The sequence below is a fragment of the Numenius arquata genome, chromosome 5, assembly GCF_964106895.1.
Source record: "Numenius arquata chromosome 5, bNumArq3.hap1.1, whole genome shotgun sequence".
NCBI classification, from domain to species: Eukaryota; Metazoa; Chordata; class Aves; order Charadriiformes; family Scolopacidae; genus Numenius; species Numenius arquata.
This window is the reverse complement of record NC_133580.1, coordinates 42,503,442-42,525,996: the sequence shown is the minus strand read 5'-3', so window position 1 is coordinate 42,525,996 and position 22,555 is coordinate 42,503,442. Positions and strand designations below refer to the sequence as shown.

At 35.3% G+C, this 22,555-nt stretch overlaps 1 protein-coding gene across 1 annotated transcript in view; it reads left to right on the top strand.

Annotated features, from left to right (window-relative positions):
• MARCHF1 (membrane associated ring-CH-type finger 1) overlaps positions 1-22,555 on the top strand; it is a 147,358-nt gene that overhangs the window by 22,889 nt on the left and 101,914 nt on the right. The window contains 1 exon segment of the mRNA XM_074148111.1: positions 20,931-21,070. Coding sequence (XP_074004212.1) covers positions 20,931-21,070 — 140 coding nt within the window.

The following is a 22,555-nucleotide window of genomic DNA, read 5'->3' as shown; positions in this document are numbered from 1 at the left end:
TGCCCCATCCCTGGAAGTGTTTAAGGCCAGGCTGGATGTGGCTTTGAGCAACCTGCGCTAGTGGGTGGTGTCCCTGCCCATGGCAGGGGGTTGGAACTCGATGATCTTTAAGGTCCCTTCCAACTCTAACCATTCTATGATTCTATGACTCTATGAATGCCTATTTGAAAAGCAGTTCTTGGACATGCAGTCTTCGATGATGGGTTCTTCCAGTATATATTCACCAGCTTCATGACGGTTTCCTCACCCACTGAGCTTTCTACAAGCTGAAGTTATTTCGAGCAGACTGGATTCACAGAGGGTAAATCACTAATATTAATGCTTTTAAAACTTGTGTGTTTACAACTTCATGGATCCTTCTGGGGAGAAGTGCTGAAATCCAGGATCTTGATTATACCATGATAATATTGACCATTGTATCCATTATGGAATTCATATGCTTATTTAAGAAGCAGCCAAATTCTTGCAGAGCTGGATTGAACCTTTAATACCAGCTTTCTTTCTGTACTTTTCTAATAGATTGTAGTATAGACAATAGCAATAGCTTTCAGTAGTATAGAAGTATAGAATAGCTATCAATAGTATAGAAGCTATAGTACTAGAAAATATAGGATAATTGTATCATGTTTCTAACTTTGCTGTCAAGATTTGTCATCTTTAGTTATACAAAATTGTATAAGAGTTTATAGAAGATTACATGAGTCAACAAATTAATTCTCAAATGGGATTGCATGGTTTTTTTCAGTTTGCCTAATTTCAGTGTAAGGTCTGTTGGACCTTTTGTTTGGCAAAATGCTGGATTTTGTGTTTAATTCCAAATTGTGGCTTTTAAGGAAAGCACTTCTTTTTCCAAAGATGTTCAGATATTACAGTGGATCAATGTTTGCTGTGTTTGGAGCTATTGCATTTATTACTTCAGAATACAATTATTTTTGTGTGTGTTTGAAGCTCTCAAAAGACATTTCAAATAAAACTTTCGGGATATTGCTGCAAGGAGTTTATGTGAACATTTCTACCTTTGATTTCAGTATCTGCTTTGCTTTTACAACATTATATTTAAAAAAAGAGAAGTTATGTTTTGGTTGGTAGTTCCACTGTTTCTCAGGGGATAAAGACATTCTTTGTGACCACATTTAGATCAGTAACAGTATAAGACATGATCTTAAGGAAATAAGACATTTGCCAAAGCATCTGTTTTTATGAGGGTTTGGAGTTTTTTGAAGGGCAGGATGGAGATGTCAAAGATGTTAGGCAATTTTAGTAATATTTTTGGTAGTTTTGAATAATAATAAGATGAATTATTCATTTCTGGTGGACTACATTTTTAGAAGAGGAGGGAGATATGTGAAAGGCTAACATGTTCCAAAGACTTTATTTGAATAAAGAACTTGTGGTTTTGAAGAGTTTATTTGTAGCCATATGTTTTACTTTGTGTTTGAATGAATAAGCTGCAAAGAAATCATGATGGTAATAGTTTTGTTATCTATAATTTTTTTGTCATTAATTTCCTGCCATTGATATTCATGACTCTGTGAAAGTAGCATGGGGTTATCCTGTCTTAAATATAAAATATACAAAACAATATATAGAAATATCTGAAAATATTTTTCTGAATCATTAAAAACAGTTTAAAGTACTTGCTGTGCCTCTCCATCAATTTTATACCTTTTATTATGAGGTCAATATTGATGATGACAACTTTACATAGACATATGCGAACAGATGCACGAGTCCAGCCTCAGAGCTTACCTATAATTATTCCCGCATGTGTAGGGATGACTGCATTCCTATATTTCCCATAGTGTTTTCCAGTCTGTACTTGCCCCCTCCCTTACCTGTTACCTACGATGCAATCCTTTATCACACAGTAAATTACTGTTATTTCACAAATCTGTCATTTTAGCCCCAAGTTTTCTATTTTTTTTGGACTGTAAGCTTATGTGGAGTGCCACAGAGTTTTTCACTTGAAGACAGTTCCTTATTTTTTATTCGTGTTCAATTACTTTAAATTGCACAGTTAAAACAGAAGAGATACAAAGAAATAGGCTTGATTCTGGTCTTTGTGTATAATTAATATTTCTTTACTAAATCACAGACACTTTCATCTGTGTGAAAAACAGTAGAAGTGCAAAGGTATGAGGAGAGAACATTCTGTAACATGTTGGGGGTTTCGGATAATACAGAAGAATACAGGAGCTTCTTTTCAAAGCCTAGGCTGCTTTGTCAGCATTTGCGTTGGGAAAATTTACGTAGTATTCAACATTTCATGGCAAACACTGAAAAAGAAATGCTGAGCCTGAAGCACCATTTTTATTGCCACTAATCAGAAGCAAATTGCAGCATAACTAAACTTTGTACTACTTAACTATTTACTTTGTGATACTTAACTGAGCAACTTTGCCATCTGAATGTTTTCAGTAGTGGAATATCTCAAGAAGAGGAAGTAAGAATTTTTTTTTAAAAAGTGACTTTCGCTATAGGATTGGCTTGCTGCTGTCAGCATGCCAAATTTGAAACCAAATTGCAAGTTGTAGAGTGCCTTACAGATCCTATTTTCAGCAATGTTCACCTACTGCTGAGAAAGTATTAAATCCTGTATGGAGAGTGATAGAGGAACACCACGGAAGGCATCCACTAAATGTGATCACTAAGTGAAAAAACACACACCTCTTCATTTTTGGACTAGCTGATTTTTGTGTCTTCCTTCTGCTATTTCATATCTTCTCCATTCCTTACAAAATGTTGGATAACACACATTCACACAGAACATGCTATAAATTTTATTGATCTGTAAATCATTCAACTATTAAAGCACACTTACAACTCTAGTATTTATAAAATTTTGCCTAATGGAAGTGGCTGTACAATTGCTAAAAGCGCCTGGAACACAGGTTTCTCATAAGCCCTGGTTATTATTTTTCTTAGTCCAAGCTGTCATCTCACTGTGCAGTAACAGAAATGTTATATCGTTTTTCCTTTGTCTTTGTGCTTTCCCCACACAGAACTTTGGGTTTCTTTCTTCCTAATGTATATGTGGACATAGTCATGAGCATACGCAACAAGGGAGAAACAAATCTGATCATATACAGTGTTCCTGACCTGATTCTTTTGCAGCTGGGCCTCTTGGCAAAGTATTTAGTTTCCAGGCCATATTTCAACTTGCTCTTTTTTTCAAATCTAAGTTTCTCCTCACCAAAGATGTGCTTTCCTGCCGAATCTCACCCTCCCTCCCTTGGCTTTGAATTTGTTCAAAAATATGCCATGAGAAACTGTATTTTATTACTTTAAGGTTTTAAAACTTGAGTGAAACATTTTGAAGAGAATGATGGGCAGAAATTGAGTATCAGCTCAAATGGTAAATGTTTCAAATAATCGAGACTGCCTCAAAGAGCAAGAAATTTAAAATTAAATGTTTTCTAAATTGCAACTTTAGCTAATAATTTTATTACAATACTGTCATCACACAAGAGGTGTTATATTTTTGCTGTGTTTAAATTAGAGTAGCTGGGTAGAATGTTGATTTCTGATCTTTTGTTTTTCGGAGACTGTCAAACAATATTACATAAGGTTGATGCTGCTTCTAATATTTAGAAAATTATGCCAGTGCTATGCCTTCTACTGTGTATTTGCTTCCAGTCTTTTTATAAAGAGAGGTTTACCATACTTCAGGCAAACTAGGCTTGCTGAGTCTTGTGGTTATAGTGGAGAGAATATGGAAGTCTTTGCTCAGAAGTGTGTTCAGGCAAGAAATTTAGTGTTGTCCCATTGTAATAAAAGTTCCTCCAAATTCTTTAATATGAATTACACAAATAAAAATTTTTAGTCTGCTAAAATCCTTGATTCTTCAAATGCCATTTAAATGAGGCAATGAGCTAATGTTTTACATTACAGGAGAGAGGCCACGTAACTTTTTTTAATCAGTGTTATCTTTTTTCGATATCTGAGACAATGAAGGTGTGTCAAATGAGAGGCTATCCAGACGAGCTATTAATTTCTAACTCATGTTAATAGAGATGCTAATTCACACTAAAATTAATGTAATTGTTTCACCCTAGAAAAGGTTTTGTATTAGAAAATAATTTTTTCTTAACGTGAGCTGAAATCAAGTGTAACTACAGGGGAAGATACATTTATATGGGCATATTAGTCTGGTTTGAGAGAAATAATCCTGTCCTCAGAAGATTATAATATATGGTATTATTTGATCACTACAAAAAAAAAAGTTAAACCGTGGACATACTGTTTCAGAAATTAGTTGTTTTTTGGTTTTTCGGTTGGGTTTGGGGATTGTTTTGTTTTGTTTCAGTACAGAACCATAAGCTTCCTTAAAAATTATGTGATATTAGATGTCTTTAAAAGTTATTGAAGCAAGACACTACTCATATTGTTTACTGAGTTTATTTCTGCCGCTAAGCTGAGAAATTTCTTGACAAACTTTATTGTGGGGCTTTCGTTTTGGTTGGGTTTTTTTCTTCTTTTTTAAATTTCTGGAGCAGATGTTTGTCTTCTATGTGAGACATAAATTGTAGGATGTGGTAAAGGTGATGAAGTTTACACTTTTTATAGCCTTCAAAAGTTATTGTAAAATCACCAGCTGTGTTCCCATGAGTTTATCACTCAAATGCCCTGCTCACATGATCCTTGAAATTCTGGGAATGACAGATTTCATTGAGTCAGTTCTTGAACCAAATAATATAGATTTGCTTAATTAGGTGAAACATAGTCTTAAAATATGAGATTTTTATTTTTTTTCAAGCTCTTAGAAACCCTTCTTAAATGCCTAAGCCCATATGTTCCTCACACTGTGCAAACCTGTTCAGAGGGAACAAAGCCAGTTAAAAATTCAGAGATCTAGTGGAACTGGATAGCTGAGGAAGATGCACAATATTAAGGGTTTGCACCAAGATTTCAGAATCCTTAATCTAGAATTAAGGATTCAATATAGAAATAAGGAATTCAAAACCACAAAACTTTAAATTTCTATTGGTAACTGGAGGCTTCCTGACAGCTCAGGTCAGACCTCAATGACACCTTGCAAACTGGCAAGGACAAAGCTGTTGGGCAAAATGAAACCACAAGTTTACCAGCCCCCTTAAGGCTTGGTAAATTATCTACAGGACTGCTTTAGCCTCCTGAATATCGTAGGATTGGGAAAGATATGGATGTTATTGTGAGGCAGTTTTTATTCTCCTTTCTTGCAGTATAAATACGGTGCGTTACAGAGGGTGAAAAACAAAATATCACATGTCTATGAAAGACCTCACAAATAAAGTTTATGGATGTCACAAGTTTAAAATGCATGCTTTAACATTAATGAAAATGCCACTAAAGGATAAATGCTAAGATATTTTTTTCCAGTAAAAGAGCCAAAGAGAGAGAATACTTGAGGGAGGAAATTTTCATTCCTAATTCTTGCTCCATCCAGTCCCAGTAAAGGTCGCTCATTGCATAAATCCTGGAGAAGTACTTGTTAGAACCGTTTTCCCTTAAAAGGTGTACAGGATTGGAAAGAGGTAGGCACCTATATTTCACAAGAATCAGAAAAACAGAAGCAGCTTAATTCTGAGCTGTCACCTAAATGATTTTTGTGAAGTTGTGAAACTAATATATGTAAACTTTGGCAAGCAGAAATCTGTTTTTCATTGTCTAGAATAATGGAAAACCGAGACAATATGTGGCCAGGGCAAAACTGAATTTGACCTGCAAAGAACTAATAATTTCAGCTTCACTCAAACTGATTCATATTGGAATGCTTGAGCATCCTTTCACAAAATTTTCTGGTGCCTCAAGAGTCAGTTAAGTTTTGGTCTGGTGCAGTGTGGCCCCAGCTGGCTTCAAGTTTTCATGCGGTGGCTTTGCTAGCAAACCTTCGCTGGCTGTGGCTGCTGGGAAGGGTGATGTGGCCTCTCTCATGTGGCTTTTCAGAAGTAAGCTTGGATGTGGACTTGCTTGATAACCATTTTACACCTAAACTGCTTCTAGCCCTGTAACCCATATGGCTGCTGTCATGTTATACATCAGCAAAAGTAAGCTTTCAGAGCCAGGCTGTCTCTGCACAAGGAACAACTCTGTGACTGCGTCAGAGGCGGGACAAATTTGTAACCTGTATGGTTAATGACACGTGGATAATGGAGAGTTTTCTGTGTGTTTATTGATGCTATAGTAAACCTATGAGGAAGTTAAAAGTCATATTTTGAAGAAGGATCTGGACAGTACTGTAAACATGGTTTCATGTTCTGTTTTTTTCTCCTCTCTGCTAAGTGATTATTTTCCACTGTGTGTATGGAGTAATGCAAGGAAAAACATTATGTGACCTAGAACTAATGAGGTTATGGTCCATGTATACCAGGCTGATATAATTTGGGTGGTTTTTCAACTTATTGTTTGATTTGTCAGCTTCAGTGACTTTCTTCAAGCAATGCTTCCTCATTTTCAAAATGGGAAGACCGTAGTGTAAAATCTTCTTTCACAATAGAAATAGCCCATTCATTCCTGTCCACTATTGCTCAAATGGGACATGTTTTTGCCCAACACAGTACTTTGCCTACTGCTCATGATTACTTAAATATCTTTTGGGGAAGCTATGCCCTAAAGTTCTTCGAGAGTCTGGGTAAGTAATAATTTCTCATCTTTGTTCATTACACTTTTGACTTTCCAACAAGAACGGTAAGGGGTCAAAGAAGCAGGATTTGCCTTTATAGGATTCTATCCATTCTTCCTATTACCTCATAGTTAGCCATTTCATTTCCAATTTAGATCATTCTGAAGGTTGGCTTAATAACTCTGAAGACCGTTACTGGTGTTTTTTCTAAAGGTAGTCACAACACTAGTTGCTTAGGCAATCTCCAGTTCTTACATGAAGCCGAAGAGTTGAATCCAGGTTTCATCTCAGTGTGAGTACTAACAGATCAAAACCATACCATGCGGTAGTCCAGAATAACTTAAAAATTACTTACAGCTTTTGTTCATTATGAATATAGTTGCGCTTCACTATTAGCAAACAGTATTGTCAAGCAAACTTATTTCAAATGTTCAAAGCTAATTAAACCAATTTTCTGTTAATCTGAGATTCCTCATTATAAAACAAACAGTAAACATTGTTTATGGACATCTTAATTTATGTTTGTTGGAAACTAGATTTTGCAATATGAATATTTAGATATACCGGATCTTCAGAATTAGGTTAAGCATATGTCTGAAATTTAGATTTGTGACAACAGTAGCTCTGTGGTGATGGTGACTTATTGTACAATGTTTTTATAATAGTTATTTCATTAGCAGTGTGTAGTTCATCAGTTCTGAATAAATGACTGGTTCAAAATCTACTAGAGAGGTTTTTGGTAATAGGTATGGGTTATTTCTCTAGGTAGTTTAGAAATGTTTAAAAGATCCTAATAGATTTCCTCCAAGAACTATTGTTCTTAACTAAACAGTCACGAAACAGAAGGATAGAGGAACAGCAAAAAGGTCAGTGGGGTGCAATTAATGGGAATAAGATCTACCTGTCTTGCTTGTCACCTACCAAGCAGTCTTGGTTTGGTTCTGGCTAATTGACACAAATTGGAAGACTGACCTGCTGCTTCGTTTTCAGAAGAATATTTAATATATTTACCTGCTGCTTGGTGAATGAAGGTGAGAAATTAATTATTTTGTACAAATATAGACTGAATGGTGAGTCTAAACTCTTAGCAGGGACTTTAAACTGATGCTGTGCTGGGAATGCTACTGATTGTTTTTTGTTAGTTCTTTGGAAAGAGAAAGATTTAAATTTTGGAACCCAGAATTCCCACTACTATATACAAATTACTTCATGATAGAAATTTTATTTCAAATATCTTTCCTCCTAAAAGGAGGGACAAAAATGAGTGAGCATAAAATATTTCATGTTTTGGATAGTAGACTATTTAGTAGAACTATTTTGTTCTACTGCTGTATGTTTTACGCTGTAAGCCTGTGATAGCTCTCTGCTGACCTGATAAATTGCCTAGGCTTATTAGTAGTTGTCAATAAAGTATGTCTATATAGTGTTGTCTTAACATTTAATTAGATTTATACAATCAGCATCCCCTGACTTTACAGTTGGTAACTGTACTGGAGAAGACCCTAATTAGTAAATCCTCATAGTGCTTAAAGGGTGCCCTTGACATTTTTCTTCTCTGTACATTTTGATTATTTTACCAGTCTCTGAGTATGGAAAATGTACATTCTAGTACTTCTGGGTTTTTTGGTGGTGTGGTTTGGTTTTTTTTTTTTTTGTAGTGTGGGAACAGTTAGTGGCAAGCAAAAAAAAATGTGTAGTTTTCACACTTTTGATACCATGCCTCTTCATACTTGTACTAAGCTTACATGAAGCAAAACATATTTTAATTCCCAGCGTTGTTTCTATTTCAGGACTTTTTTGATACGCTTGTAACTTTAAAGACTGCATGGTGCCTTCTGTAAAACTGAAAAAGTATTCCTTCTGTAGTAGAGCTACTGCTCCACTGAAAAGCAAATTTGAGCTGGCACCTTCATTCTACACTGCCACTCGTGGGCTTTTTACTTGGTGCAAAAAGAAATTTCTGGATGAAATTTTGCATACATGATAACAGCAAGATGTATTTCTTTCTGTCTTATGAAGGATCTTTCTTTTAAATGTCATTTGAAAAGAAAAAGGTCAGGATTAAAACTATATCTGTTTTGCCTGATGATGTGACCTTAGATATCAGGTAGAGGCATATTCTTAGTGCAAAGGTACTTTCTATTACAGTGCAGGAAATGTAAGACATATAAAATGCATAATATTAAGCTGTATTAACAAGAACTGTTAACACTCTAAGCAAATTGCAGTCCCATGGGTTGCCAGTAAAGACTTAAGCAAATATGTACACAAGGAATCAATATATTCTGTGTCTGAGAATAGTTTGTCCCTTCCTGAGGACAGCATGTCGTGGCCCTTTGTTGGCATAGATAAATGGATTGTCATTGTAAACATACTGGCACATGTCCTCTGTCAGGCTGGGGAGGTCCTGATCCTTCAAAATGTGACATAGCTTCCACACGAACACAAGATTAACAGACTGTCCTTCACTTCTTAAATTGACCATAAAGATTTGCAAAGTGGATTAAGGAGCCCTTAAACATGCCCATGGAAGTTCAACTATAAGAAAGTGCCTAAAGACCACTGTCATGTTGAGCTATAAGACTCCTCTTCCTGTTGCTTTGCTTTATTATATTCTCTGTGCAAATTTCATTTTCCCATTTTTCACATCACAGTTGAGCATGTTTGATCCCACTGTTTGAGTATCTTATCTGTGCTTTTCTATTTTTCTTTCCCTTATTCCTATCCACTTCCACCTGATTATCAGGGGTATGACCTGGGTTTGCTATCCTCCAGATATTGCAAAAGCTGAGGGAGTGACTGGGATCTTCATTTTGCGCTTGGAGTCTCTTAAAATAAGTATTTTCAGTAGCAATAACAAGCCAGCCTGTATGTAATTATTTTCACCAGCAATTTCTTTTCCCCCTCGAGACTTCTCAAAATGCTCCTTAGTTTTGTGGGTGGCTGACCTGCAGTTAAATACATTTACTTTCAAAGTTAGTTTCTCCCTGTTTATCTTTCTAAATAAGTATTAAAATTGAATATAGGCCAACTACCTACATCCACTTGTGCATTCATCTCTGTTTTCCATTGTTACATCTTTCCTGAGGCAAACTTGTGTTCTGTAGAGCTATATACAGAGAAGGGATGCTTATTAAAATCTCATCTGTTGAGCTAGTACTTGCCAAGTGTGTTCTCAGTTCACTCATGCATTTGAGGAAGAGAGAATGGAGTGGCATTGGGAAATACTGTACTTGTGCCAATTAACTTGTTGAGACTTGTAGCATGGCATATATTTCAGAATTGTAAATAAGTCTCCTGATAAAATAGTAAAAACCAGTTTGTTCAAATTACATGGATCTGTAGATGTGCTTTCATGAGTTCTCATTTAATTTTGTAGTGTATTGGTTCTAGCGGCTTGCCAGAATTTTGTTGGTGACATTTTCTTTAACTCTTTCCACAAACATTCCTGGCTTAATTGATTTTTCTGAAAAGAATAAAAACATTTGTGCTAGAATGGAAGCTTGCTTGCTTGCTTTCTTTAAATGAAAGAGAGCCTCTCTCATAATGCTGTGATTAGAGATGTATATATATGAAAATAAATGGTAGAGCAGAGAGCTAGAAATGTCAAAGTGCTACAAACCTTTATTAAACTTTAAAGAAATAAAAATGTCTGAATTCAGTTTAAATTGTGTAAATGTCTAAATGAATAAAATTTTAACTTCAAGGAACTGGGCAGCTAAAGAAAGGAGGCATAATGTACCAGCTCTACGTACCAGCTCACAAGCCTATTTTATGTTGGAGAAATGCTATATATTTTAGTGATCGGAACAAAAAGTGTGCATAGATTGGTGCTGAAGGCAGAAGAAGCCAGAGTTGGTAAGTGAAAAGGGAGAAGTTTTCAGAAAACAGAAAAAAACCCCAGTGCATTAGGAAAAAGAGCTGAAAAAACAGCCAGCCAAGGCAAGTATTTATGGACAGAAGAGACTGTGTCAGTGAATTATGTTGCCTGTCAATGGCTGTGGATGGCTTTGATTCTAGATCTTGTTGAATTAAAAAACATTATTATCCTTGAAGAGGAATTTAATGCAGGTCATCAATGGTATCAGATGTCTTTGTTTGGAAAGCTAAGGCTTGTCTCTGTTACACCTCATCTGTAGAAAGGAGTGAACAGCACATTCATCTCACAGAGATGATGAGGAAACAAATAATTCAAAATTATGAGGTGCTTAGGTATTAAGGGTCATGGGCACACTGAAAACATGAAGATGACTCATTAAATGACACTGCAGAGCTACTCAAGTTAGCACTGAGCTTATCTGAGAAGCCGTGTGCCTGCTTAAGGAGGTCTCACACCACTGTGCAATAGTTCTCATGAGGGCAAGACTTACGGCTTAGCCATGGAGCTGCTCTTCGGTACAGCAGTTAAAGAGCTTTTGAAACAGGGCCTTTTTACAGGATTGCAGGGTGTTAACATAGCTGAGCCAGGTCACATCCCGCAACTGCCACGGGTATCTCTGTACCACACTGTACTGTTACTTTTGTCTCAACTTCAGTGCCAGCGTTCAGCATAGCCTGAAAGAAAGTAGTATGGATGGTAGCAAAGTCAGAGGAGGTTGTAACTGCAAGTTGACATGCTTCAGAGAGTTGTCAGAGGCAGACCGCAAATCTTCTGGGTGGCATGGGATGAGACTTGTCTGCCTGAGCTGCTGGACTACAGCCACAGCAGAGTTGTAAATCTTTGTGTGTGCTCCCAGTCACTAAAGGGAGCAACGCTGTGCCATCAAGCAATGTGTTTTTCTTCTCCCGTACACTCAAGATCTCAATTTTATAACTTTGTTTTGTCAGTATCCTTGCTAATGTCTTCTTTCATTGAGGTTCTTCGAAAATATTTGCAAGAGGGTGGATACCTATTTTGCACTTAGTGTTATTTTGGAATAGAAGAGAGCAACTGATGCTCTGCCTAGTTTTACGCTTTAATTAGCAAACACAACAAATACTACATCTTTGATTTATTTTTTTAATGGTTTGAGAAGAATAGCATATTATAGATGTGATGTGCATATGATCTCTATGAATCTTAGCTCGCTGGCAGCCACAAGTGTTGTGCTTATGATAACTACAGGTCCTGTATTGTTTGCATCTCACAAAGAAGAAAAAATGGTATTCTCTGTGGAAAATAATTAGTAAATCATTATAGCCTGCTATAATGTTTGTATTTTTGTTCAGCTGGCAGTGCCGTTAGTCATTTGTCCTCATATTTTTATTTTTAATAAATAATCTCTATAAGGAATTTGCTCCTGATTAGTGAGCAATACTGTCATATGCACCAATTCAAATTTGTAGGTATCCTGTGACGGATGAAGAGTCATGAAAGAGTTTATTTGAATGCTAATTGCCAGAAAATTCAGAGTCATCTCTAGAAACTCTGGTATAACTATTTTCTTGTTAACGATTACAGATTTGAAATTAGTTAGAAGAAGGTGAAATTTTATATGTTTGGAAGCTACTTGTTAAAAAGCTTACGGAAGTTAAGTTGTATGCATTATAATAAAGAAAATTCTGCTAAATATTTTGAAGAGGGTTTATGTTGTCATGAAGATTTAACTGGGTATTATATCTAATAAGTTGATATAAGAGCCAAATTACGTTTGAAAACTTGTAACAGATCTGCTGAAGGCAGAAAATTTTGATTCCTTTTTAACATATGTTAAATAAGACCATTAAATAGTTGTTACCACTAAACTAACTGAAATATACTATTGCAAGTAATCCTTTTTCATTCCTTCCCCTTCTGATATATATTATGAAGATCATGACTTAAGATCTGACCTCTGCTAGGAGGAAATAATGACAGATGGCCTATTCAGGGTTTTTCAGGATAAACGGATTCCAGTTATTTAAGTTATAAGTAATTACTGGCCTACTGGCCTAATGCTGCAGTTACTGTTAACAGCTTAAATAACCAGTCCCTTACATAAGTAAAGTATCTGTTAACCTAAAAGCTACTAATTATATGAATAAACTTTTGAATAATGATACTGTGATAATTTTTGACTGCATATTCTAGAAAACAGATACGAAAGTAGGTCTTAGAAGTGAATTCCTAGATACAAAATAGCTGAAATTATACTTTATTTAAATGGAGTTCTCATTAGACAGTAATAATTATGGTGGCATAATTATTGGAAGCAATTATTCTTGTTGCTCTGGCTGCTGTCAAAAAGTAAATCAGGAAATACTTGGAAAAATAAAATAGGAAAAAAAAAAGTTGAAGGATTACGTAGCCTTTCTACTTTATGTTTGTAGTTGACTTAATGAAATAAATAGAAATGTTTTGCTGAATAGATAACAAATCTGGAGAGGTGCCAGAAGATTGGTTAAATATTAGTGTAGCACTCCAAACTGACATTTGTGGGTTTCTTAAGAGTCTTCAAATAGTTTCAAATCAAGTCTGAACCTAATTTATTACAGAAATTTTAAAAAAAAATGAGGCAGAACACAAAAACCTAATTAATATGACAAATATAATTTTAATGTGTCAACCTACTACTCACCATTTGATGAGCATTTATTTAATGGTAGTGCTTTTATACTATGTTTATTTGGGAAATAAAGCAGAAATAGTCAAAACAAATAATGAAACATACTTTTACATAAATCACTGATTTAAGCACCATGAATTAAAAAAAATTGGCAATAACATATAACCATATTCTCTCTTGTTATTAAAGAGTCAGCAGAGAATACATGCAGGAAATATGCTGGGTGTAATGGACTTTATTATTCTCAAGTTTTTATAAAAAAAAATAAATGCTGTTTCAACTTGTTTCTATATACAAAACAAACATACTGGAACTGTTACTTTTGTTGGGGTGCAGTGACTGTATTCCTGTTACTCTGATGTTCTGTTAAAAATACTTCTCTGACAAAGGGTGGGGGTGTGGTTGTGGGGGTTTGGTTTTGGTGTTCTGGGATTTTTTGGGTGTGTGGGGGTTTTTTCGTGGTGGTTTTTTTGGGTTTGTTTTTTTTTTTTGTTGGTTGGACTCGATGATCTCAAAGGTCCCATCCAACCAAAAATATTCTGTGATTCTGTGAAAGGGGAGATGCTGCTTCTGTTAGACCAAATGTGGTCTAGCATGTGTGTACCTCCGGCACTTCATTGAAATGTGATTTAATTTCATTTTTCCTTTTGTTCTTAAAAATAAATTTAGTATTAATTATCCATCCTGTGAAACAGGAGTGTTTAGTGGTTAAATTATGTCTTTTAGATATGTAACCTTTATTGGATTAAAAAACCCAAAAAGGCTACTTCTGTCTTCATCTTTATATTTTACTTAAAATAGTGAGCTCTGCCTGATTCAAAATGGTTTTTATCTTATACCATAAATATACCCTTCTTCTCTAAATAAACCACATAAGAATGAGGAAAAGCTTTATGAGATAGACTTTTACTTTTACATATGCAGAACCAAGTCTGTTAAAGACAGTTTAGCTTCTTATGCCCTGTGCATTTGAATAACTGCATGCATAACTTAATGAGTTAGTTAATGCTTTACCTTATAGTGGATTTTTTCTGTGTTACACTTTCTGCTATTTCTGTGGCTTCCTCGAAGAATTTCCATCTGCTGAGTGCTCAGTATGGCTTTAACATGTGCGCTTACCAGTTCTGCCTTTATTGTTGACCGAAGCTTTGGTTTAAGCTGCTTGGCAATCATATGTGGTTAAATAAATGCAAACTCACAAAGCAAAAACATGCACTTTGTTCTTGTTCTTAAATCTCTGTTTGTTTCAGGACCATTCTCCTTTCTACTTGGGAGTCTGATGCATCTGGAATTTACATGGACAGGTCACTTTCATCACTCACCTGTAGGCAGGAACATGCCAGGAGCATGTACTGTTGCATTGCTTTTGAAAGCTCTGAAGACAGTCTAGCCTTGGTTGAGTAAAACATTCCCAAGAAGAGGAGTTGTGATATTAAGAGCAAGAACATTTTAGAAAACAAGGTCATATTTGATTATGGTATAGAGATTGCTTATGAAAATAGTTTGGGGGGAAAAAAAAAAAGGAATTAAAGTCTGCATAGGCAAATACAGTTTTGGCAGTATCAACATGCATTCAGATTATTTTTTTAAAAAATATTAAATCAGTAGCCACAAATATATGTTTCTCCTTTTAATTTCTCAACATTTTCTTCTTGTAGTTATTACATGTGCAAAGAGTAGAATTACAATGATAAAAATTTACCATGGGAGAAAAAAACCTGTTATGGTTTCTCTAAAGAACCTTAAGTGATTTAATATTGCTTTCTGCTTTACACAAGAGATACTTTTGATTAAAAAAAACCCCAAAAATATATATATGTGTGACTATAAAGACAAACATACCCACAATTTTTATATTTTTAGTAACTCAAAGGACTTTTTTCTTTGAAAGCTTTTAAAAGATTTTATGTGTAGTGGTTATGGAGTGGTTAGACAAAGCAATGTTAGTTGCAATAGTTTTGTAACAGTTATCTTTTATTGATTTATTTTCAATGATTAAAATGTTTTAACTAATGACTGAAATTTGAATCCTTAGTTATGACAAAAAGGAATCAGTCTCGAATGGCTAAGGACAGCTTAAAATACGTATTAGCAGTGTAATGGAAAAGAACAAAACATAGGTTGGCTTTAGTTGGTAATAATGATACGGTTAATTATGGTACAGGAGCATCAAAATTGACACTTCATAGTAGCTGAAAATTGATTGGATAATATAGTTAGTAATTTAAAAAGATGCTATAGTTGACACTTCACGGGCTTAAATAAACAACTGAAGCAAGTTCTAGAAAACTTGATTATAATAAAATTTCTAATACTCTAAAGAGGGGTGCTGATACTGTGGTTTTATTTTTAAAGAGCTGCTGAAGTGACACATTTGGTAAGTGTAACTAAGTTAAATGACAACTCTGCTTTGTCTTTACAGCTAGGGAAATGCATTTACTTGTGCATAATTTGGTTTACTCTTCAAGTAGTGCCCTAGAAGCACTTCTGAAATGAGTCATTAATAAATATGAGAACATGTTTGAATTCACATTCTTACATCCACTTAACGCAGAGGAGCTTGATTGTGTGTATGCAGTAGCTATACAGAAAACTGGTATCTTGACTGGTGCTGTCATTCTACGTGTCAGTTGAGTAATGTGTGGGCAAGTGTGCTTGTTTTTTGTTGGCCTCTGTCTTTTTTTTTAATAAGGCTAGCACATTAGGTATATATGCTAGCTAATTGCTGCAGGTATCAGTCAGAAACATTTTACTAGCTTGATGACCTTTGAAGCTACTGATACTGCAAGTTATGTTACTTAAATGCTGGACTCATCTGTTTCTTACAAAATTACTCCTCAGTTTGGAGGTGCAGGTGGCCCTTTTGATGGAAAAAAAAAAAAGTTTTTACTGACAGTTGTGAAATTTGTATGTGGAAATTAATTTTTTCCACCCTGACATTGAAAAGCCACCATTGAATTGTACTGGACTGGAATATTTTACAGCTGTTGGCATGATCACATATATTCTAATATGACTTTTCCTTTTTTTTTTTTTTAAATATAGAGATAATTTTCAAAATTGAGGTTGAGCTTCTTATTTGTGAGAATAGAGTAAGAGCCATTACGCTGTTATGCTCTGGCTACACTGAACTGTTCTTGTGAAGCACAGCAGTTGTAGGATAATATTGCCTCACTGGCTGAGAAAAGCCTATGGCTCACTTGTGACACAAAAATAGCACAAACTATCAGAGCTTTCTAGTGCACCCACCCTATGAATTAATGTTTATTTTCAAATTAGAATAATTGATTGGAAGCCACAGCTTGATAAGACTCAGACAAGAGATACACAAAGAACAACAGGGATGATATTTCTCTTAACAGAGCTCAGCAATTGAAAGCTATTTGCATTTCAATATTCCTGCAGCTTTTCTCATGGAATATCTTGATGATCTGCCAAGTCATGCAGTGTGTTTAGTTGCTGGACAAATACCATCACTTTGATTGCTGTTGGGAATCTTCGAACAAAACTATTTAGCTTAGATAAAGAACAGTATGCTTTGTGTTCAGTTTCCTGCTGTTCTGTGGTAGCTGCTAGAATGCTATTAACAACTGAAAAAACATAACCTTCTCATGTGTTTCATCTTAATTTAGCCTTTGTTTAAGCCTTTCTTGTCTGTATCTAATTATATTCCTGAATTTAGCTTACCTAGTGAATGATCACTTACTGAGGGGTGATGGTGGTGTCACTCTGAAATTGTCTCCTTGCAGATCCCTGGAAGGCTGTTGCCACAGGTAGATGGCACGCACTGATCTTGGGCAGCCACTCGTCACTACACTTGTGGCTCAGGCAGACTCCATGGAACTCTAAACTAACATGTTCTTAAAAGGCTGCAAAACTTTGATAATCTAGACTTCTTGCCAGCTGACATTATAGAGGTTCTGCTGCAAATTGTTAAAATGCCATATACCTGTCTAGACTGTGCAGAAACTCATAATGTAATGACTTCAAGTACTTACCTTTGTCATACTAAACTACAGATGTTGCCTGGAGTTTATGGAGTTTATGGTTCTTTGTCAGTTCTAAGTGCCAGGAGTATCCAGCTGTGCAGAGTAATTTTGTAGAATATTTCCTAGACTAAGCTATTTTTCCACTTCATCTGTGATCAAACCCAAACTGTGTAGTATATCACGTTGTATGCTTATATGTGATGTGTAGAATCATATTCTCAGGTTGAATTGGCTTATAGCCACCCCAAGCGTGAGGAGTCCATGACTCTAGACATGGTGCAGTTTGCATTACTTTTCTACATTAAACACATCTCTGGAAGAATTCACTGTATGCTGAAACATGAAGCAATACAGGTTCACTTCAGCTAAAAGTTTACTTGAAAATTTGGTAGACAATCAGAAACAAAGTAAGTAGCCTGACACATAAAGCTATATTAAAATGCAAGCCTAAAATAATGGTAAGATGATAATTCATAAGAAGTAATAGGATATTAGAAAGGGTCTTCTGTGAAGACCTGAAGCTTTCCCTCTTACTAAGTGGTCAAGAGCGTGATGGTTCAAAAGCAAGCTTCAGATAACTACTCATGTGAGCAGTTGCTCATCAGTAGGTATAGCAGACTTTTAATCTGGCTCTAGGAACTTGGGAGTCATATGATTTATTCCAAGAGTATATTTTCACCCCACTTATCTTAAATATACCAGGTTAATTTTATTGCCTTTGCAAAAACATGTTAGTGTGTATTTGGTTCAGAGAAGGAAGTGTGAGAGTGACCATTTTAATGGATTTTTTTATTTGGATTTTTCAGTAGTAGGAGGACTAGATATTCTTGTGGGAGAATGGTCAGGAAGTTTTCCATCTGACCAGTGTTCTGGAGAGAAGTATCTTTTAAATAATGATTGAAATATTATTTTTAAATCAGAATGAAGACTTTTGTAAAATTTATATGTTTGGCGTTGGTTTTTTTTTTTTTTCAAGTTCATATTCTTTGTTCAGGGAAGAACCAAAGCAGTAAAGGGCTCCCAAGCAGTGAGCTGCACCAGCTGAACATGTAGCTTTATTGTTCATGGTGTGCATTCAGAGGAACAGTGAAGTCTGGGATGTTTTCAGACATAGCAAGGCAAAAATTTATACATACATTCCTCTGGGCTATAATCTTTATATATTATTCTTCTGGGGGAAAATTCAAAAATTCTTATGTTTATTCCAATAATGCGTTTTGTGGTTTTTAATTTTTTTTAGGATTTTTTTTTTTCTCTAGCAAGCATTGATCTCTAGCTTCCAGGCATCTGCACAAAGAATGCACAACAGTAACTTACTGATCATGAGAGAATGCTGTTCAGCAGTCAAACCAAATTAAATCTGCCCATAACTCCTGTGTGTAGTGAAACATTTTACTGATTGATGGTAAAATCAATCAACGGAGAATCAAATCAAATCAAATCAATCAAGATGGAGAACCACTTCCCCAGAGCTGTTTGTCTATCTATGAAGGTTCAAGTGGCGTGAAAGATCAGCTCAATATCTTTCTGACAAACTTCACTAGTTAGCTGTAAAGCAAGCGGTACCTCTTTGCCCAGCAACAAGTGCAGTCAAAAACAGAGCAGCAGCACCTCATCCCTTTTCAGAGATTTAATAGAGTTTAATAGAGTTGACCAGTGTCATACCTGATACAATTCCTCTCCTCTGCCTATGAACTCCACTTACTGGGCAGTATGTGGGGAACCACTGTGATGGCTTCTAGAGCAGCAGAAACAAATTGTTTGTGTCATTTTGAAAAGTCTAAACAATACTGAAATACTTTCATAGTATATTTCAAATAGTGAAATTTTGAATGAAAAACAGAAAATTCCAGAGGCATCAGAATAGTTTTGAAAAGACATTTTACTTTCTCAGAAGATTTTTGTGTGCTCCCATTTAAAAAGTAGGACAGGCTGGGGACTGGTTTAATTAGAAGGCAGACTCCACTGTTGTTTGAGTCCTGCTTAGTTGGTAAATAGTGTTTCAGCACAAACGATGCAGAAATTAGCTAGAATTTGCAGTAGAAGCTTGAAAAAGTACAATTGTGATCAATTGTCTCATATTGCAGAGGAGGACATGAGCATATGCTTGTCCTTCTGATACTTTTTCTGGTTCTTCAGTTTTACATATAAGTACTTCATGAAATGTTGGATGTACAATGAAAAGCATTTAAAATGTGGATTCATTTTTTGTATCTGTGTACAGGTTGTTTAAATACACAAGCTGTTGCTGGTACTTCCTTTACTCTTAAAAACAACTGGTTTAGTATTCACAAAGCTAAGGGAAATAAAGCCTTGTAGGGCTTACAAGAGAGTGGATGCTCTGATCCAGTGGAAATCGTAACTGCTGCTAAGTTGGTGACAATGGGTTTATTCAGTGATTCAGTTAGATTTCTCATTGTGAAGCCTTTGCCCTGTACTCAGTTCTTGAAAGTCTACAACTGAAATATTTTATAATGGAAAAATGAATTCGACTCCACAGCCAACAGACCGTGTGGCAGTCTTCACGTTACTACTGTTTTACTGGCATATATCTATCTCATGTTAAGATTGTAAGAGACTGAAAAATTAATAAGAATCAGTTCACCTGCAGACTCACTCATCTAATCATCTCCAGTGCAATAAAGCTAAGGCTAGTGTCCACTTAAACCTTACTGTTGGTTCCATGAGGTTGTGTGGAGAAATACAGCTTTGTGCTTTTAAAATTACATATTGAAGGTAAGTGCAGAAACAGTAGAACTGTGGTTATTCAAGAAGGGGCTGTAGTTGGTCAGAATCAGAACCTGGGAAGACGAAAGCCTGCTGTGAACACAGGCATGTCTTCTGTACTGCATGGAGATGTACTGTAGAAAAAATAAACCTACTTTACAAGTACATAATATTCAATGATATTAAATAGGTGCTACTTTACCATGTAAGGTCTTTAGCATTATTGTACATATGTTCCAGATCTATTCAGTCTAGTGCTAATCTTTTTTGGAGTACTAGGCACTCAGTCTGGTAGGTTAATCTTTTTGGTTTTTATGTTTCGTGATGTTACAGAATAACATGTTTTAAATTAAAAAAAAATAAAATTAAAAATACTGATGAAGGTTTCTTACATTTTAAAAAAAACCCAACACCTTACTAGTCCTGTATTTCCAGAATGTGTTAGTGTTACTTAAAAAGTATTTTGTTATTGTTACAAACTAAAAATAAGTTCACATGCAACTTACAGGTGGCCTGTAGCATTTATTGCTGGTGTGTGTACATTATTTTTTGCTATTTACAATGCATCCTAGTGTAACACTTCCAGACAAGCCAGGTATTCTGATGTGTGTGTGTATGAGTACATACATGTTTGTGTGTTTTCACACTGTCGATTTGTGTTTAATATCTGCTACTGCTTTAGGGCTATTTCTGTTTTTTTCAGGGAATGTGGGGTATTGCATCCAAATGTTATACGGTTTTAGGAATGGTGCTAGTCTCACAGTTAGTTTGTAATAAAATTCCTTTAAAATAACACTTTAAAGTTAAAGTGACAACTTGAGAAAGATTTGACATGGAGAGAAGGCACTGAATTTACTGACACTGAGATTAGTATTAATGCATGTAAGGTGTGCTGAAAGTGTATGGTTCTTTTCTAATCTGCATGGCGTAACTCTTTGGACTAGTTTAAATAAATATGTTCTTCTATAAGTATGTTTATTAGCTTGTTTAGATATAACTTAAAAAGCTGATTTTAAAGGCATGCATCCAGAGACATGCACGCAATACATTCAAAGTGTCAATGTTTCAGGGAATCTAAATTATTTTCAGAATTTCAGAAATTGAGAAGGGCTAAGTGGAAGGAGAAAATGTTGGGCTGGTGCCAAGCGATAGCTCGTAACCCTCACAGACTTCCAAACAGCACAAGAACACCGGAGGTCTCAGGTGATGCTTCACATAACTCTACTTTGGTGAGTGAAAAGTTGCATTTCATGATGGTGGCATGCTCAGATGAACTTCAGAGGTGTTAAATTTATTTTAAAAAATGTAGTGTTTGCCATTGGTTGCATTGCCTCAGTGTGTGAAACCCTGTGATATTATAGCTATTTACTCTTTCCATTTGCTATTTTTTCATCATTTATTTTATGCATGGTCCATTCTGACTTGCATGCTTTGTCTATAAATCAGTATTGACGTTTTGTGAATGATAAAGTCTTTAAGCAGGAAATGTCCTAATATGGATTATTTACATTCTTTGTGATCTTGATCATGCAATGGCATTTGGTCCCTGTTGAATACAGCTGGACATTATCTAAAGGTACCTTGTTTGCTCTTTGCTCCTGCCTGTAACAGGAACAAAGTATAGTACGTCTGCACTTGTATTGGACAGCTGGATTTTAAATTTATCTTCATATATTTAACATGATGCTGCAAGAGATGGTTGAGTTTCTGCATGCAAAGCTATTGATAGTAGATGTTCAGGTAAAGCAGAGTCAACAATTTACATAGTGGAGTTATCATGAATTGTATGAATTTAAATAAAGTAACTCATTGACAAGAATTTTAATCCTGCAGTTTTTGCTCATACAAATAAATCCATTTACATTAGTAGACCTCCCCAGGTGAGTAAGAACTTATATTTGAATGTAAAGGCTTCAGACTGCAAAAATTGTCTACATACTTGTTTTTCTTCAACTGTATTAACATTTTTAGACTACAGCAAAACTGATTATTTTAAACATATTCAGTTAAATATGCCTGGTACAATTTCTTTATTAAGTTTAAAATAGGCACAACATTTTCCTATCCTAAGAAGCATGAGCTATCAGGAAGTACCGCCCTCCAGTTGTTGAAACATGGACATGATGTCATCTAAGCAGAAAGGTGAATAATTGTTTATAACCAATGATGATATGTGGTATTCCAAAGAGCGTGAAGAAGTGGTGGTCTGCTTGAAAGTTGTTGAAGTTCTGGTGAAAAAAAGCCTCCCCTTAATGTGGCAAAATTATCTTGTTCAATGGTAGATCATATAGAATGTAAGGTTCTCCTAAGGAAGCATAATTTTATGTTTCCTAAGGAAACATAAAAAGGCAGCATTAAAAGTTGCAAATGTTATAGTTTACTTAATATCCTAGATTATTATTATTATAGCTCACTTGCATTTGGAATTCTTTTCTTTCAGATAAATAGAAGGAAATTAAAAAGCAATGAGCCATGAAAGAAGAAATTTCAAGTATATTATCCCCATATTTAATTATTATGACTATTTCTTTTTAAATTTTATTTAATTACTGTTAATGCTTAGGTATTGCTATTAATAGGTGGTAGCTATTAAGGAATTTAGATATGTGGAAATCTAAGTGGTTTTATTTGTGCTTGACTGCTAGTCAACATTTAATTCAGTTTGATATTCCAGAGATAAGCATTCCAACCTACCAGATGGGATTTAGAAATGA